Source organism: Nuphar pumila, chromosome 7 (genome assembly GCF_984573655.1).
Source record: "Nuphar pumila chromosome 7, dmNupPumi1.hap1.1, whole genome shotgun sequence".
Lineage (NCBI taxonomy): Eukaryota > Viridiplantae > Streptophyta > Magnoliopsida > Nymphaeales > Nymphaeaceae > Nuphar > Nuphar pumila.
The window spans coordinates 21,177,800-21,198,286 of NC_143255.1; the positions used below are offsets into that span (position 1 = coordinate 21,177,800).

General features: G+C 37.0%; 2 protein-coding genes across 3 annotated transcripts in view; one reads left to right on the forward strand and one right to left on the reverse strand.

Annotated features, from left to right (window-relative positions):
- Positions 1–1,829: 1,829 nt before the first annotated feature.
- LOC149831463 (small ribosomal subunit protein cS23-like) lies at positions 1,830–3,181 on the reverse strand. The gene is made up of 2 exons (XM_090013909.1): positions 2,758–3,181; positions 1,830–2,398 (listed from the first exon to the last, which is right to left on the reverse strand). The coding sequence occupies exons 1-2, from the start codon at positions 3,100–3,102 to the stop codon at positions 2,117–2,119; spliced, it is 627 nt and encodes a 208-aa protein (XP_089870035.1). The 5' UTR covers positions 3,103–3,181; the 3' UTR covers positions 1,830–2,116.
- A 3,339-nt stretch (positions 3,182–6,520) lies between these two features.
- Positions 6,521–20,487, forward strand: part of LOC149831464 (Trimeric LpxA-like enzyme) — a 43,004-nt gene continuing 29,037 nt past the window's right edge. The window contains exons 1-4 of one of the 2 annotated variants that reach the window (XM_090013911.1): positions 6,521–6,713; positions 6,818–7,048; positions 8,986–9,300; positions 11,713–11,820. In XM_090013911.1, coding sequence (XP_089870037.1) covers positions 6,600–6,713; positions 6,818–7,048; positions 8,986–9,300; positions 11,713–11,820 — 768 coding nt within the window. In that variant the 5' untranslated portion in view covers positions 6,521–6,599. The remainder of the gene's footprint in view (positions 6,714–6,817; positions 7,049–8,985; positions 9,301–11,712; positions 11,821–20,487) is intronic. The other variant, XR_016433287.1, reaches the window with a different exon arrangement.

Consider the following 20,487-nt stretch of genomic DNA (forward strand, 5'->3'; position numbering starts at 1 on the left):
TCAAGGATGACCAAGACGTAAGGTTGAAAAGATCACCACATTGCACCATTATCGTATTGATGTGTTTTATGCTATTATTGATTTGCAACTTCAAGAGTTGAATTATCATTTCACTGAAGTAAATAAAGAGCTCCTCCTTTCAATGGAATGCTTGAGTCCAAATAATTCTTTTTCTACTTTTGATAAAGATAAGTTGATTCTTCTTGCTAAGCTTTACCCTAAGGACTTTTCTAGAGTAAACATAATTAGACTTGAAAATCAATTGGATATACATATTGCAGAAATGTGAAAAATGATCAGTTTCAAGTTTAAAATCTATAGCAGAGCTAATAGAGATGATGGTAGCAACTCAAAAGCACATTGTATTTTCTCATGTGTATCTATTGATTAAGTTGGCATTAACTTTGTTAGTTGCAACAACAAGTCTTGAAAGAGTATTTTCAGATATGAATAATATCAAAACTCATCTACGTAATAGAATGAGAGATAAATGAATCAATGAATCAATGATGCTTTGATTACTTACATAGATAAGGAGACATTTGATACCATCAATGATGATGCAATTATGAATTGTTTTCAAAATATGAAAAATAGAAGATGCCAATTGTAAAATTTTCATGAATTTAGTTGTTTGTATTTCTTAAGTGAACAATCTTTATTTTAGTTTAAAAGTATAATTTAAGGTTTTATCTTATTATGTTCATAAATTTAGTTGTTTGTATTTATAACAATTGTTATTTTAATCCAAAGGCTTATTTAAGTTTTATCTCTCCACGAACGATTGTTCCTCCAGCAAAAAATTTCTGGCTCCGCCACTGGTCCGAATAAATGGATCGTCCTTCAAGAGCATAGCACCGGGACCCAAAGTCTGCCCACCCAACGAAAATTTTTTGGCTCCGCCACTGGTGTCAGAACATTCGCATATGAGCCAAACTGATACAATATAAAATATACCAAAAATGACCATACTGTACCATTAATTTGACTCGATTCTTTAAAAACCCTATAACTTTCAATATTTTCTCAATATCTAAAATTGCAAATATTCAATATCATTAGGACCCTTTTAACCTTTGCAATTGTGAATTTAGGCATTTTTATGACAAAATTATACTGTCAGTCGGCTATCTCCAACACTCACGTAAATACAAAATCACAAGTTTTTTTATGCGAATTCAGACATTACGAACATCACATAAATTTATTTGCAAAATTTTGGCCAAAGTTTCGCATATACGTCAATATTTTGCATAAATATATTTATAAACACCTATCGCAAATATCTTACTTTTTCATATATGCTTTCCAAAATCACATAAATTTATATATGAAACACTTGCCACTAATTTCGCAAATAACTTATTTTTTTGCATATATCACACGCTCTCGCATGAAGTTATTTGTGAATCTCCAGATATCACAAATATCATACTTAAATATTTCTGAAACTATAACAAATATGCGATTTTTTTTTATTTTTTACAAATTTCTAGAATCATACTTGTTCCTATATACATTCTGAAATCTCGTGAAGTATATTTAAGAAAATCCTATTGATTGGCAAAATCAAACAGTTTTGCAAAATTATTTCTCCATGTATAGACAGGTCAATATGATTAACATAAAATTAATTACAGTTAGTTTGCATGAAATCATATAACTTGAAGTTTAACAATTACAAAGTTGCATTCAATACATGCCCATCTAGAACATTGGGCATCATCTTCTCACGTCTCATGTTCGCAACCTGATGTTGCTATTTGTGGAACTTGCTGTACATTGAGTTTGCAAGAGGAAAAACTAATGGAATACAAAGAGGCCCAATATTAATCAAACATGTCAATTATTTCCGCCCTACATAATGAATAACTGGCAATGGAGTCTCAACATATAAGGCACATTACAAGGTAAAGATACAAACCATGGAGGATCAGACATTGAACAGAAAGTAAAACCTGTCAAAACTAATTTCAACTAACAAAACACTTTAAATGCTGCGAAGCACTTGGATCTAATCTTTAGCACCATAAGTTGCCAAGCATTCAGAATTTCATTGTAGATGGATTTAAAGAAAAAAGATTTGCATCTGACCATCATAACAACTCTGAACCAGTTATTGCAAATTGCCCCCACTTTGTTGCCATAGATTGATGATATCGGTTGCCTGATTAAGAAGAATAATGATTCTCTTCTGAGAAATCCATGGCTTGCTTTCCAGCTTAGCCTTGATTTCCTCCCACGCGTCCTTTCTAGGCCAAAAGTAATAAGGGCTAAGTGGTATTGTTCCATGGCCAGGTATGACCTGATCCAGAGCAAGCCCAATGTTCTTCTCAAGCCAAATGAACTTCAGAACAAGCCTTGGCTTCTTAAGCGGGTTGACAACAACCTTGAGCTTCTGCAATCCCCAAAACTTCATTTTTCAGAATACGAGACAGCAAATTACAACATGAATTCGAGAAAATAAGCATCTTGGTGACATCAATATTCCATCAACACCAAGAAACGGATAAGCGAAATAACGCATCTAACTTTCTTTTCAATTCAAACCCACTGATTAACTCGCAACCACATAACGTTAAACGTAGAAAAGAAATTAAATTAGTAGGTAGAGGGCAAAAAATTAAAAGAAAAAGAAAAGGTAAGATGGTATTTTTTCCTTCAAGAAAGAAGCAAAAGATTAGTGAAACCACGAACCTCATATCCTAAACTAAACTCCTCAAGTCAAAATCAACTACATTTTAGAGAGAGAGGAACCTCCTTTTGATCTTGGGGCTCAGGGTCAGGTGTTGAAGAAGGAGGGTCATCATCGAGTTGGGTTGCTTCTGCCGCTGCCGTGTAGATTTCCCATTTGTGGGGAGCCTTCCTTTCGTTGTCGAAGGAAAATGAGGAACCCACAGAGCAGCTTGAGAATCCGTGGCTTTTAGGTAGATGGGTGGCGCTCATGGGCAACACGGACGGCATGGAAGGAGAGGAGTGCCTTTGAGGATGAAGGGATTGGACGAGGGGCAGGGGACCTCCATTCCCTCTGCTTCCTGGAACAACTGCGAACGAAGACAGCATGGTGGTCTCAGAAACCCTCCCCGTAGCCCCTACACGCATACACCCACAAATCTCTGCTGCTTCGCCTTCCTTGTTCCCCTTTGTGACAATGGATAAGGCGCCTCTCTCTCTCTCTCTCTCTCTCTATATATATATATATATATATATATATATATATATATATATATTCGGGTTTGATCCGGACCCAACCCGTACCAAAAGGATGCTCGGTTAGAATCCGGGTTGGGATCTCATGGATCCAATTAGTATATGGAACTGGGTATGATTTACTAAATTTCGTACCCGACCCAAGTTTGACAAAAGTTATGATTATCTGATTATGATTAAGATCCATGATTTGTCAATGTACAAAAGTAAATAAAATATTATTTTAACCAAGTCTAGTTCACGTAATCATTATAGCACTAGTATGTTTTTTAAACCCGATGGAACTTGGGTCCGGATCTGGTATCATTACCTCAAAGTCAAATTCAGATTAGGACCTACTTGAGTACAAACCAGATCCTACAAATTGGGAAGCGGACCAGGTCAGGCTGAACATGAGCGTTTTTGCTCATGCTGACATCGTGGCCATCCAATTTGCATTTTAAAAAACTCAAAAGTCAAGTCAACAAAACCACGTGGCATTCATCCAAAATGCAAAGAGACGGCCACGCTGTCGGCATGAGCTTGAAATGCCGGTTTAGTGAGTGGTTTTGTAAAAATATTTGTGACCTGTTGTTGAAATGGAATGAAAGCAATGATGAGTTATAGTTGAGTCACTTTTTCTCGAATGAAGTGATAGTCAATCTCGATGTGCTTGAACCGACTACTAAAGAACTGATTAATGAAGAGCGAGTAGACACCAGAGAATAAATGTGATCCAAGTAATTTCAACAATTACATAAGCTAAGGATCCATATTTGGCCTCGGTGATTAAACGGGCAACTGTAGGTTGCTTTTTTGCACTGCAAGAAACGCAATTGCCACCAAGGTAGACACCATAACTGGATGTAGGATACTGTGTGATGGGACGGACACCCAACCCAATTGGCATCTAAGAAGCAATATAAAACAAGTGGATTGTGCACAAGTAGACGAATACCAAAGTATATAGTACCTTAATGTAACACAAAATTCACTTGACGAGCAAACAAAATTCACACTATAAGATACATCTGGCCTGGTGAAGATAAGATATTGCGGACTGCTAACAAGACTTTGATAGTATTGAATGTCCTCAAATAGTGGAGAGTCAGGGCGACCAACCATAGCAGTAGAGATGAGTCAACATTCCTTCATTTGAGCTTTATCCAATGTCATAAGCATATCTTGTTTGATCCAAGAAAATGCCACCATCCAATCCTTTAACTTGAATCCCCAAAAGATGGTGCAGGTCATCAAGATCTTTCATAATGAATTCGGTGCTTAAGCATTGAATGACATCGGCCAAGAAAGCGGAATTGCTGCCTATGATAATGATGTCGTCGAGGTAGAGTAAGAGAAAGAAGCAACCTCGAGTGTCGATGACAAATGAATAGAGAAGAATCAGTCATGGTGCATAAAAACCCAAAACAAAAAGAAAAGGTGCTGAATATGTCAAACCAAGTGCAAGACGACTGCCCAAGTCCATAAAGAGCGTGCTTTAGCTTGCAAACATATGTGGATTTGGATGGGTCACGAAATCCATATGCTTGGTTCATGTAAATGGGCTATTCTAGAGACCCATGGAGGAAAACATTTTTAATATCAAGTTGTCTGATTGGCCAATGTGAGATGACAAAACAATGCGGATAATAGTGAGTTTTATAATGGGAGAGAAGGTTTCAATGAAGTCTACCCAAGGTAATTGAGTAATGCCTTTGGCAACTAGGCGGGCCTTAAAGGTGGTCGAGGGAACCATCGACAAGTAACTTGGTTTTAAATACCCATTTGCTACCCACTATATTCATGTTGGGTTTCCTAGGTACTAACTTCTAGGTTTGTGTTTGTGAAAGGGCCTACATTTCATCCTTCGTGGCTTGAATCCAACTCATATGTGAGAGAGTAGTTTTAACAGACTTGGGTTCAAGAGGGATATTGAGCTCAACCAAAAAGTATTTTGGATTGGGTTTAATGATGCTGGCTTTTCCTCGGGTAACCATAGTATGGGTATTATTGGCTTGGGGGTGTCGGCAGAGAGAGGTAAACAGGTTGGATCTATAGATGTGGCCGGCTCGGTAAGATAATGGGTCAGATCATGGTTTTGGTCCAAGTCAATATATGTATGTTCAGCTGCAGCAGTGTGGGTGTTATTATCTTTATGATGGTGGAGTTGGATGACTTGTTGTTCTATGTCCATAAGCAACAGCTCATTAATGCTACTAAAAGTGATGTGATTACGGTGGTCGATGGTGGAGCTGGATGAAGTCGGCACATGAGCAGGTATGAGATCTGGCATCAAGCCAACAAGGAAGATCAACCTTGGGGTCATTGCTATGCCCTACTCTGAAAGGGAAGTAAGATTAGTAAAAAATGACATGCCTACTAATATAAACTTGGCTCGTTACGACATGAAGACAACAATATCCTTTGTAGCTGTGATTGTATCACAAAAAAACACTAAGGCAATGACCTCGGCGATAACTTGTTGTTAGCATAATCCCGTAAATGAGGAAAACAATGTGACCCAAAAATTCTAAGATAATCATAAGCAGGCTTCTTGTGAAAAAAAGCTCTCGTCCCAATACATAACTAGGCAATCTATTTAAGAGCCCAACGGCTGTAAGGAAAGCCTTAACCCAAAATTTTAAGAGTAAGTGTGCATAAATCATAAAGAGGCCGAGCTCAACAATGCTGTGATGTTTTCTCTCTAGACACCCATTTTGTTCAAGTGTGTGAGGACATGATACACTATGATGTATGATCCCTCAAATATTTTTGAAAAGCATGGCCTAAAAATTCACCTCCACCGTCAGATTGAAAATTTTCAACAGCTCCATTGAATTGATTTGCAATCAACTTATGAAATTCATAGAATTGACTAGAAAAATCTGATTTTTCTATATATATATATATATATATATATATAAAGAGAAAGAGAGCTGCCTACTTCCTTTCCTACCTATGTGCAAGTGACGTTTAAAGCCCACACAAGAGGGTTGTTTCTAACCGCTTCTAAATGGTGTTTTTTAAGTGCTTCAAAAATCAACTGCCCACGTTCTAAAATTTTGCAGCTCAAAAGATCATATTATTGGATTGAAATTACGTGATCTAAGGTTTGATCTTCAGAAAAAAAAAAACTGTGCTAGAACACATTTATATGGTCTGTTTGAGTTGATAAAGCTTGAACCCCGACTCAATCAACAGTATATAGCACCAATTACTAACCCATTTGACTTGGCTTCCAACTTAAGCAAAAGACCGAGCGTATCCAAGAATTCCAATTCCACCAAATCTTAGAAATCCAAACACCCAGTCGGCAGGTTCTCACGCAAATGTATAACACGCTGCTCGCTCGCATTCCTTTCACCAAGTTCATTGTCAGAGAGAGAGAGAGAGAGAGAGAGAGAGAGAGGATGGCGCAAAAGAAGGGTATGTCGGTCGAGGAGGTTCCCGTTCCCTTGCAAGCCATCCTCCTCGCCGATAGCTTCACTCAGAAGTTCCGCCCCATCACCCTCGAGCGACCCAAGGTAAAACCCCCCTCCCCAACTCCTCAAAAAAACCCCTGTACCCACAAAAAAAAAAAAAATCTAGCAACAGCTTCCTAATTCTGATTAGCTTGCCGTTGATAAAGGTTCTCCTGCCGCTCGCGAACGTTCCGATGATCGAGTACACTCTGGCGTGGCTCGAATCCGTCGGCGTCGCCGAAGTTTTTGTTTTCTGCTGCTCTCACGCGAACCAAGTGAAGGATTATCTGCATAAAGCTCAGTGGCTGGGCCAGTCCAGAATCAAAGTCGACGCGATCGAATCCCAAGACTCTATCAGCGCCGGCGACGCCTTGCGCTTGATCTACGAGAAGAATGTGGTACGATTTCAAAGATACAAGCGTTTGGCTTTGTTATTTTATTCGTATCAAAGTGGATGAGGTCTTTTTTTTTTTATAGAATTCTTGTTGTTATCTTTAGTACGTGTTCTATGAAATCACGGTGGACACTGAAGAACAAAAGAAACGAAAACATGATCTCTTTGAGGCAATTGAGCTTTTAATTTGTACACCCCTATTCGTTGGTGCCTTTTGCGATTCGATTCACGGAGTTGGTCATATCTGCTTTTCCTACTATATGATCTTTGCTATTGTTTTAAACTTTGGTAGAATCAGTGTTCTATCGAAGCGGGTTTTTTTATGAAATCCTCATGGACACTGAAGAACAGAAGATGGAAACACACAACGTCTCCAGCGTAGACGTGTATTGTATGTTCCTATGTATGTACAATCACTAGAGTTGGTGTAGGTGTTATGTATGAGCTTGTTTGATCTCTAGACAATAGCGTCAACAATTAAAGTAAATTTGAATAGTAAGATTATTTCAAGTTCATTTGATACTGCAAGGCACTAAAGTATGTCAATTTGCTGACTGCCCGGTCAGTGACATTTGGTGATACTATTTGGAGTTGATGGAGTCTCACAATTCATAAAACACTGTGCTTAGCTTGGGAACTGACCTCATTAGAGTCCATTCTATGTGCCTTTTTCCCTTTGGGCTTTCTCATGTACTTGTCCTTATTGTGTTAATTTTGCTTACTGTAATTCATGTTTTAAAGGTTGGGTTGGCTCCCTTGATGTATGTGCCGGGAAGTGTCTCAAGAAGTGGGCTACTCCCCAAAAAATGCTGCACGTTTCTTTTCCCCATGTAGTTGAGAGAAGAATTTGTGAAATACTCATGACAGCAACCCATATAGCATTTTTAGGTTGTGTTTTGCGCTAGTCATCATCCTTCTCATGCTGAGAGTGATATAAAGTGAAGTTTTAATAGCAACTCTAGAAAATATTGGGCCTTATTAATCTTTGTCAGAGACACCCTTTTGTGCATTTGGAATGATAATCTCCTTTATATTAGCAACCATACACCTTCATCTGTTTATCACCTTACACCAGTGAAATACAAATTTCCATGGTAAAAGAACATATGAAATCTATCATCAGACAAGACAGTCCTATTTTAACAACATATCATTCAAAGGCGAATTGAAAAATTGTTAATTCTAAACAATTTGAACCTTAAGCCTCATAGCCTGCCAACCTGGTTTTCAAGAAGTTGCAGTTTTAGCCTCACAGCTTCATCTAGTAGAGGCTGCCGGTATCAACTGCACTAATATTTCTCTTTGCCTGTAGTTGTGTCTTTGATTTCTAACTTCAAATTCAGTTCCACACGCTCAGCTCAAGCTGGAAGCGAGTACAATGTTCTGAGGTGTGTGTAAGCATTCTGAACCAATTAGGCTGGTTTATTCACTTAATTGTGTCCTACTAATCCATTTCCATCCAATAGATTGGTTTGTATTTTCCTCATGTTCATCACTAGCATGACTATACATTTGCCATCACTATCATCATCTCCCTCATTTATGCTGCAAGTATGCTCTCTTTCTCTCATGCATCATTTATGCATATTCATTCATTCATTCGGAGTATCATCACAACTGCTTCATTTCACCTTGACCATTGTCATATCATCAGGTGAAGCACATCCTTATTGGAGATGAGAGAGTGGAATAGTAACATTAATATAGATTCTTAATGGAAGTCTATTAGTAGTTTTTTTTGTTTTTTGTTTTTTGCAATGAATGATTTACTAGAAGAATTTGTTAAGATGATAGTTTTAAAGTGTTTACTCTGTCATAATTCTGTGTTATATTTGTTCATCTTTTAAGCTACCATGTTTTCTGATACTAACTAACACCAGACTGTTAATTGTATTCATGCTTCATGATGGTAGAAGAGTTTTGACTTGTTCAATTTTGTAGATACATGGGGACTTTGTTCTTATAAGTGGTGACACAGTAAGCAACATGTCTTTAGCGGAGGCACTTCAAGAACATAAGCAGCGAAGGAAGAAGGATCCACTTGCTGTCATGACCATGGTTATCAAACAGTCAAAGCCTTCTTCAGTATCTTGTCGAACACGGCTTGGGAATGATGAACTATTCATGGGAATCGATCCAGAGAGCAATGAGCTTCTGTACTATGAGGATAGGGCAGATTATTCAAAAGGAATGGTTTCATTCGACAAGACATTGTTATCTGAAAGGCCAGCTATACTTTTGCACAATGATAAGCAGGTTTCTTATCGATTTATTTGTTTGTTGTTCATTATCAATGGCATTGTTTGTGGCATTAGTTCCATGGAACAGAAATTTTGAATGAAATTCTTATCTAGTGCCTCACAATGTTCTTTCCTCTTTGTACAATTATATTTTCAATTCTATGTTTCTCTACTCTCTTACTCCTTGCTATTGTTCATGATAATGTATGAGGTATGTGGTCACTTTCATTGATTGTCAGTAGTAACATTTCTTCCCTGCTTCTTATGGTTAGCTTTGATGCTTATAATCCAGCATGTCCATATCGTCGTTTCAGTTGATGAGGCAGGTCTCTCTTTCTTAAGTCTTTTAAATTTCTTCTCCATGCTTGTGATTCATTGACAGGAACTGGTTCTTCTCTTGTTTCTTATGGTGGCTATCTGCATAATATCCCAATGACTTCTGTCTGGATCATTCCGTTGATACTCAGCCCACATGATGAACAGGTTCAGAGGATGCAGCCCAGCTTGTGGGTTGTCAGACGTTAGGGACTTTGGTATGCTAGGGTAAAAAAAAAAAGAAATCTTGTAAGAGATCAAAACTTTCTCTTCCGAATCAATGCCAATTAATGATAAAAATCAATAATGCACAAAACCTCAAAACAACATATAAAGAAAAATAGCAATCACCATTATGCAATAACAGTAAGGGCAATAAATATGAAATACTACACTAAGCCTGATAGGTAGTCATATTACACAAAAAATCCCTTTTGCACTCCCTTCAAACCCTAAAAGCAGTAATCTGGAGGATTGAGTTTGGACAAAAGAGAGCAAAAACATGGAGTAGGGTAAGATTTGGTGTAAAATATTTATTTTGCAGTGAGAGATATGAATGTGTTAAAGGTATTTGGATATGTTTTATGTATTTACAACACAAATCAGTGCTGCAGGGCCTCTAGGCCTAAGGGCCTTAGTATCCATATCAATCAAATGCAAATGAAGGCATCTATTCTGAAAAATTGTTGCTAAGCCTTAACTGAAGTTGATGTTGAGCTTCAGTTTGCACATGTTCGAAAAGTCTTAACATGTCGACTACAAGGGAGAATCATTCATTGTATGGAATATAACTGAAGGCTTCATTTTACCTTTTGGGAATTTGATACTTGAAGAAGATGAAACCATAACATGTGAATAGTGGGAAACCTCTAAATAGTTAATATGTCAACACATATTGAGAAAACTGCAATACTTTATACACTAATATTTTAAAAATTCCACTAGAAAAACACATTACAAGAAAAGAATGAAACTGAAGCAACCTCTTTCAGTCATTGCATGGAATATGAGAGTCTCGTTTTACCTTTTGGTAATTTGATACTTGAAGAAGATGGATCCATGACATGTGAATAGTGGGAAAAGCAATGCTAAGAAAAGTCTGCACTATAAAATGCGTGAGAAGTTAGTAGGTTGCACCAACCTCTTTCTTTATTTTCCCCTCAATATCACTTGGGCCGTGGGAGAAGGTCTTGGTTTTGTACAAGAGTAGTTGGATTTTGAAAATGATGAGAAAGGGATGATGTCAGCCCTTAACTGTGAGGGATTTATCAACTGATTTAATGATAACATCATGAAATAAAATCAGTTCTTTAAAGGCTATTTTTTTTTGAAATGGAAGACAAGGCATGATAAGAGGAGGAAGGTCAACACTGATGGTAATAAAAAAGTAAAGAACAAAATGATGAGACAACCCAAGACAATGAACGAGTGCTTTCAACCTCAGGTGGGTTTAGTGCCATGTGATTTTGAAAGCATTGGTGGAACCATGGAGAAGGTAGGGAGAAAGAACCGATAGGTCTGTCCTCTATGGTTTTCTCTGAAGTGTCTGGGAAAGCTGTAATACTTTATACACAAATATTTGGAAAACTGTAATACTTTATACACAAATATTTAAAAAATTCCACTAGGAAAACACAATACAAGAAAAGAATGAAGCTGAAGCAAAATTGCTAGCTCACTGGATGCCCTTAAATATATGCTTATTGAATTCCAGCCACACATATTACCAGGACCGTGTTTTCTACCATTGCAAAAGATTATTCAATCTGCAGGTATTACCTGTCTCAACATTGTAACATTGAAATGATTCCAATCATTCCAAGCCAGCTTAAGAACTTGCTGAAAGAACACCCATCCACAAAGAAGGATCACTTTTTCATTCAAAGACATGCACAAACAACACTATCTAGCCACTGAAAACCACTTTTTCTCACAGAACATCTCTGTTTTCTTCATAGAACCTCTCTTTCTCTCATAACACACACACACACACATACACCCTGTGCTTTTGTTCTTGCTGTTTAAGAATATCTACTTTTTTTCCCTTTTACTATTGATTTGTAAATTCATCTTGCCCTAACTCTTGTGTCAATCATTTATTTCCTTTGTGCAGGATTGTCATATTGACATTTGCTCTCCAGAAGTTCTCTCTCTTTTCACTGACAACTTTGACTATCAACAACTTCGTCGTGATTTTGTAAAGGGGCTTCTTATGGACGATGTATGCTTGCTGAACCTTTCTTTCATTTACCATGTATCACCAATACATATTATAAAAAAATATGGAAATTAGAAAAAAATCAATATTAGATTCATTTCTCATAGCTCACCATGCATATGTAGTGTGTTCAGTAAATAGTTTACTTTTAGTTGCTGCTTGTCTCTTCTATTTTGTAAAGTAAATATTTGAACACTAATGCCAAGCAATTTTTTTTTGAAAACAACTTTAGTTTAGTTGCTATTTTTCACCAACTTAAGTATGTGTTCAAGAGGATTATGATGTAAGCAGCAAAGTAATGTTGACCTAGTATTAGAGAAGGTGATAAATGGTACTCCTTATTGGTTTTTGGCTCAAAACTATCTAAGTTTTCCTACACTTTTTCCCTATACTTTCCTAAGTTTATGGGTTTTTAGTCTTTCCTACAACTTTAGTCCCATAATGAAAGTTGTAGGAACCTCCCTTGTCCTTATATAGAGGGGTGTTGTCTTAGAAGGCAAAGCCCTCAAGGGGCATTAGATCTTGTACACCTCTTTATATCTTGGACCTTGGACCTTGACCTTGACCTTTAACCCTTGACCCCTTGAGTCTTGACCCTTGACCTTGGACCTTGGACTTTGGATTTGGGTTTGGGTTTGGGTTTCGGTCCGGTTTAGTCTTTGACCAATCATTTTAGTACTTGAGAGGGATTTAATCCCCAAGCTTAAAACCGACCTTTGACTAACCCATTTATGGACTTTGACCAGCCTTAAATCCACATAGGATTCGTTTGGATATTGGACTTGCCCTGCCCAACGTCTTTGCATGGGGGCATTTATGGTCAAATCTAACTCAGGATCTATACCCAAATCTAACCCAGTCAAGATGTTGTTTCAAGGTGGTCCTTATTGAGGTTGTCGAACTCACCCAGTGCAGTGTGTGGTCCAATCATTCGAACCTTGGTTGTATCCTGGGAGCATAGTTACACTAGTACCCATTTGCACCGATGACTTGATCCTAAGTGGGGCAACTATCCCTTGAAAGATACTGCGTGTAACACGTACTTCCAAGCCCACCTAGTTCAAACTCAGTTGCCTAACCCATTGAGTAAGGTATATATTTTCCAACACTTCTTTCAATAGAAATGACCTCAGTGCTGGTCATGATTAGTGGCATTTTCTAATCTTAAACTAAATAAAACAACACTTAGCTTGTAAGTAGGGGTGTCAATGGGTCGGGCTTACCTGGACCCGACTCGGATCAAACCCTATAGGGTCCAGGTATTGTGATAAATAGTAAGACCCGATTAAGTCCTAGGTCCTGATCCGAAGGTCTGATTAATACATGGATCCGGGTATAGTTTGTGAAATTTTATACCAAACTCGGGCCTGACCCGAGTTCCGATTAAGATCCGCAAATTTTCAATGTAAAAATGATAAAAAATATTATTTTACCGGGTATGGTCCGGGTCTGGTTTGTATAGTTCTTATTGGGTCTGGGTATGGTTTATCTTATAGTGAATCTGATTAGACCCGGGTCCGGACCCGATACCATATCTGAAAATCAGGCCCAAGTCTGGTTCTACCTGTGTCCGAACCATACTCGACCCATTGACACCCCTATTTGTAGGTGTGCACAAATAAAACAAAGTGAGGTGTTTTATCCTTATTTGCTTTTTTGTTATTTTTGAGGTTGTGATTGGGACAATTCATTGTTTCTGAGTGGTTTTCACTTTTTAGCCTATTATTCTGGTTATTACGGGATAACATGTGAAAGAAATGAATATACTATTTGAGATTGCTTGCTAGCATTATCTCATCATGAGTTTTACATTTTGCTTTCAGGATTACCAATAAAGGACAATATTGCAAGTGATCTGTTGTTAAGGAATAAAGTTAGAAACCACTAGTCACAGAAGTGAGAAAAGAAGCAATAGAAAAGGTCCAAGATTGGAGGCAGATATATTATTATTATTTTCTAAATGAAAGAGAAGTGTAATAATCAAAAGCTCTAGGTGATAAGATAAGATAACAAAACTGCAGATTAAGTAAAACAAAATTGCAAATCAGAATTTAAAAATTACGGGCAACCACGTGTCCCAACCAAGACAACTAAGAGTGGCCATTTCAACCATGCCCAAACCAAAATTTCACGTTTCAGTGTTTCACTAATAAGTGAATTATTGCTACCGGCCATTTGATATCCTCAAAGATTCTGTGGTTACTTTCCAACCAAATCAGCCAGCAGGTGGCACTTCCTTATCATGTGAGTCACAAGAACCAGCCTTTCTTTCTGGCCTAGCTGATTTACACTTTGCCTTTAAGCTTAGCTGACAGAACATACAAACTATCCAATTCACAAGACAATGCTCCTCCTTCCATACTGGCCGGACCAATCAGACTATGCCAATCAAGAACCACCTCTTCTTGAGCGTCTAGTGTGTTTTTTCGTGTCTGATCAGCCTGTTCATTTTGTGAGAAAGAAGCACTTCACTATCAGAATGGCAAGACCAACCTAGCTGATTGCCTCCCTTTTGTAGGAGTGACCACCTCCATATTTTATACCAGTTCTTGCTTCTTTTTTTAATACCTGGAGCCAATAAGAATTATTGCAGGCCCTGTGCAGGACCAATAACTGCTATGGCATCCCTCCAATGCATCTGCAACAATTGTTCAAAGGAGGGGCACATACCAAATAAAGGAATAAGGGGAATATATATATATATATATATATATATATATATATATATATATATATATATATATATATATATATATATATATATATGCAGTTATCCAAGTTGTCAAATTAGGATTGAGTGAAACAAGGATATGTCTCAAGTTTGGATGTGCTTGTCAATTAGTTCAATTTGAGTTGCTTGCCAACAACTTGGTTTTTCTACAAACCATAGTGAGAAGCATATTTTGTATGGCATTTGAATATCCAAATACTATCATGATACTTTCATATTATACAAAAAATTTCAAATTTAAATGTGATGTTAATTTTTTTAATGATTGTTTACATATTCTACTTTCATATTGACCGAGATCAATGGTGTATTTTTCTGTTCATTTTTTATAGTTGTTATTTTATAAAACTAGCCAAAATATTTCCCAATTTTTTTTTGGAAAAAAATTATGCTTAAATTATCCAAAAGTTGCCGATGCCAATATTGGTGACTGGTGAGAAGAATGGTGAAGCTTTTTCAGGAATAGGTATTTGTGTGCATAATCGAATCATGAAACCTGAAGTTGTTAGAACATCGAACAATATCAAATCTGCAATGATTCGATGCTGTGTGAAAACGAGAGAGGGAGAAATGCAGAGAGAGATTGGCTAGAGGCAAAAACTGCAACAACAAAACTATTTATGTTACAACCTAATTAGTGCTACAAAAGACTAAACACTCTTAATAATAAAATGGTATTACACAACATATTTGGATCATGGATCTACATCTGATCCAAATCCGAACAGTATAATAAAGGGATACATTACAACGTCTTAACAACCTCCCTCAAGTTGAGCATGCATTTGTATCTTGCTCATCTTGCCTTTAAGAAACCAAAATCTTCATATTGTCAGTCCTTTAGTGAACAGGTCTGCAATTTGGTTTTCTGTCCTAATGTATCTTGCTTCGAGTTCTTGATCTTCAATCTTTTTGCCTGATAAAGTGTTGATCTATCTTAATATGTTTTGTTCTTCCATGATGTATAGGATTCATTGAGATCTTTATTGCACTCTGATTGTCACATAATAAAATGGATTTTGGTAAAAGTTCTCCTAGTTCAACCAAAAGATGCCTAATCCACGTTAATTCGGATGTGACGGAAGCCATCACACCTGCTTCTGTGCTTGACCTTGCAAAAGCCTTTTGCTTTTTACTGCTCCACGAGACTAGGTTTTCCCCAAGAAACACACAATAACCAGTCACTGACTTCCTTTCGTCGGGGTCTCCAGCCCAATCTGCATATGAATATGCCATAAACATTAGTATGCCATGATTTTGCTTATCTTCTTATATGCCAAACCATCTCTTATTGTCCCCTTCAAATACCACAAGATCCTTTTAACCGCCTTCATATGAACAATCCTTGGTTCGTGCTTGAACTGAGATACTTGATTGACAACATAAATTATATCTCGCCTGGTAAAAGTCAAATATTCAAGCATACCAACTATGCTCCGATAGTTGGTGACATTCTCATATATATATATATATATATATATATATATATATATCTCAATCTCCGCTACTTAGCTTATTGTGAATGGGAGATGGCGTGGCCACTGGTTTGCAATCCCTCATTCCACTCTTAGCAAGCAAATCAATGGTATATTTATGTTGAGTCATTGTTAACATCTCTTTTTGCCTGTCAACTTCAATCCCAAGGAAATACTTTAACTTTCCAAGATCTTTCATTTGGAATTTACTGCTAAGTAGTCCTTTGGTCCTTTGAATATGTTCTTCTGAACTCCCTGTGATTATCATATCATCAACATATATAAGAAGTGTTATGCAACCTTCTCTTTTGTAGATGAATAAGGAATAATCAAGATATGAATGAACAAATCCTTGTCTCTGAATTTCTTGAGAAAAATTTTCAAACCATGAACGCGATGCTTGCTTCAATCCATAAATGATTTTTTGTAATCTACATACATAAGCATTTTGATCATCTTGAGTGTACCCTTCCGGCTGTTCCATGTACACTTATTCTTTTAGGTTACCATGAAAAAAGACGTTTTTAACATTCATCTGATTCAGTGTCCAACCATAATCAATAGTTAGAAACACAATAATGCGAATGATACCCATTTTTATCACAGGACTGAATGTTTCATCATAATCCAATCCATGCTCTTGAGTGAATCCTTTTGCCACAAGTCGTGCTTTGTATCTCTCCATACTACCGTCAAGTCTATATTTTATTTTATAAACTCATTTGGACCCAACCACATTTTTATTCAAAGGTCTTCTAACTATTTCTCTGTTTGACATTTATGCAAAGCTTTCATTTCTTCATTCATTTCATCAATAAAAATGTTTGGGTTCTTCTTGAAATTCTATGGCTGTAAGAAATTCTTGATGATCCGCACTAAAATTTTCATAACTAATCCACTTCTCTACAAGATGATGTATTCGTGTCGACCTCAAAGTCATGGAGTTCTCATTTGTGCCCATGGGTCTTTTCTGTCCTGGTACTTGGAGCATAAAGCAAGATCTCATACATCTGGTATAGACCTGTCCCTCTGTGAATTTGTTGTGTGCTTGCTCATTTGTCTTGTCTTTGTCATCCGTTCATGTCTCATCTAGTTTAACAAAAACTGTATCCTTCCTTTTTGCATGTGGGAATAACTCTGCACTGAGCCAAGGTTGATAGTATTCAATCTTTGATTGCCTGTCTTGAAGCATATTTGCGCTATCATCATGCTGAAAACAATTCTCATCAAATATGACATTTCGTGAGATACAAATGGTTTTAGTGACAATCTCATAACATCAATACTCTTTATAATCATCTGCATATCCAACAAATCTGCAAACACTGGCTTTATTCCCAAATTTATTTCGTTGAGTTTTATCAATATGAACATAACAAATGCAACCAAAGGACTTCAAATGTGTATAATCAAAATGTTTGCCATAAGGCATGAAATACAAGGATTTTCTGTTCAACACTTCCATGGGAAGGCGATTTATCACATAAACTGTAGAATGAAAGGCTTCTGTCCAGAGTCCGATTGGTAGACCACTGACATGTATCATATTGAGGGTACTTTCTACAACATGGTGATGATTTCGCTCTTCAAACCCATTTTATTGAGGGGTGTGAGGACAAGCCACCCTTCGAACAATTACATTTAGTTGCAGAAATTCAATGAAATCATTAGAAACATACTCCCCACTGCCATCACTTTGGAAATTAAGAATATTTGAGGAAAACTGATTTTTGACATAGGCATGAAACTTGCAAAAAATATAAAAACTTTGAACTTTTGTTTTATGAAAAATATCCACGAATAACGAGAATAATCATCGACAAATATAACATAATATCTACTTTCAAAGAATGATTTTTCTGGAGCAGGATCCCAAACATCAGAATGCACAATTTCAAAAGATTTCAAAGCTCTTTTATTCATGGAACGGAAATGAATTACATGATTTTTGCAAACTTGACAACTGAAACACAACGTTTTATTTAAGTCATGACTCAAACTTGTTTCTGGAATCAACTTGCTATAGATAAGGTGTTCAATAAATTTGTTTCTACAATGACCCAACCTACTGTGCCAAAGACTGACATTATTGATAAGACTGACTGCATAAGCAAAATACTTTTCAGGAACTGATGTTAAGGAAGAAGAAAGACACTTCTGTAGTAGTTTTTTCTTGAAGACATACATGTTCTCATGTCGCTCCCCTTCAACGTACGTTGTCTTTACGTGAAGATCATTCACATACACAGAATGAGTGAAAACAATGCAAAAATTAGTATCATCAACAAGTTTGAAAACAGAAACACGATTTTTCTTGACATTGGGTGCAAAAAACATCAAAAAGTTTGATAAATTTAGACTTAGAGAAAGGGATAAAAATATTTCCAACATATGTGCCGAGGTGTTTGGCACCATCTCATGTGACAACATTGCCCTTCTCAGAATATGTAACTAGTCTAGAAAGTTTACCTGCGTCTCTAGTGATGTGACTAGCTGCTCCAGAATTCAAACTCTTTGATCATTCTACTTAGCTGCTCCAGAGTTTTTCTCTCCTCCAGTATGTGGTTGATTCACATTTTGTCTAACCGTATGCCCTTTATGATAAGTAAAGCTCTCTTTGGTATTATAGGGTTGATCATCTTTGTGATAACAATTAGCTTTCATATGCCCAAACTTTTTGCATATAAAGCAAACTGAAACTCGTCTGCCCTCAATGTTAACACTGTTTGAATTTGGAGCATTAGGAGAAGGTAAAATACCTCTGCCTTCTTGGTTGCCAGCTCTTCCACGGTCACGACCTCTTCGATGCCTCCTCTCCCTATTCTTCTATTTGCCCCCATAAATAACACTCTGTGAAAATCTCGTGACAATCCAGAGTCTCCTGCAACATTGTTGAGATTCATTTCATTACTAAAATAGTCGTGGCCTGAGATCTTCAAACGATGACAGAATAGGAAAGCATTGCAATGTAGTAGAGATAACATGATATTTTTGCCCCAAGCCGGCTAGAGTTTGTTGAACTTTGTCACGATCAGAAACAACCTCTCCAACCAAGGCTAACCGATCAATGATCTCTTTCACTTTGTTCAAATATTCCATAATGGTTAAAGATTCCTTCTTGAGACTTTGAAATTCTTTCCTTAGGTACATAACTTTAGATTATGAGATTTGAGAGTATGTTTTGGCTAAACTGTCCTATAGTTCTTTAGCTGTGCAGTCATCTGAAATTCCAACGAGAACCTCTTGTGAGAGAGTAGACATTAGATAGGCTACAATTGCTTGATCCTTTTTTATCCATGACACATATTCAGGGTTCTTGATGTAAACCACATTCACTGCCCCTTTGTCATCTCTCTGTTTTTGCATAATAAACTTAGACGGCATTTTAACGGAACCATCAAGGTGACCAGACAGATCATGACTCTTAATAAAAGGAATAATTTGCCTTTTCCAAGTCAGAAAATTATTGTTGTTCAACTTTTCTGAAACAAGTTGGGTCAAGAAACTAGAAGACAACATGGATTGTGAAGCATTACTATCCATGAGAAAGAAATGGAGGTAAACAACAAAAGAAAAATATGATGGGCAGAAGCGTTCAGCAAAAGGGAGAATATTAACCCAAAATGTAGAAATCGACACAAGAATAAAATAAACAAAGTATCACTCCACAAGAAGCACTGACAATACAGAATAGTTTGCGAAGAAAAGATTTTGGACACCCAAAATTCAGTTTCAACGCAGATAGTTCAGGTTCACGGTGCCAATCATTTTTATGATATAAGAAATCAGATTTACGACACAAATACTAATTAGAAAGTCAGATTCTCGACACAGAAATTATGGCATAAAGGAGTTGGATTTACAACACATACATTAACCAGAAATCAGATTCATGACACATGGAAATATAACGACACAGGAAAAAAAATGACAGGGAAATATAACGACACAAGAAATCAGATTCACGACACTAATATTAATGACCCAACAGATTCACAACACCAATATTAATGACGCAACCAGTTAGAATCACGTCACAGTTTGAAAGGAGAGTGAACAACCCCAGCGAGCACTTCTGATCACGCCCAGTCACAACGCTCTGATACCATGTTAGAACATCGAACAATATCAGATCTGCAGTTATTCGACGCTGTGTGAAAGTGAGAGAGGGAGAAACATAGAGAGAGATTGGCTAGAGGCAAAAAGTGCAGCAGCAAAAAATCACGTTAAATATGTATTCAGAAACTATTTATGTTACAACCTAATTGGGGCTACAAAAGACTAAACAACCTTTAATAATAAAACAGTATTACAGAACATATTTGGTTCCTGGATTTACATCTGATCCAAACCTGAACAGTATAATAAAGGGATACATTACAACGTCTTAACAGAAGTGTCTTTTATCTGTATCTCAAATGGATGTATCTTCTAGTAAGCTGAAGTAGTGCAGCTGGTGTTGGA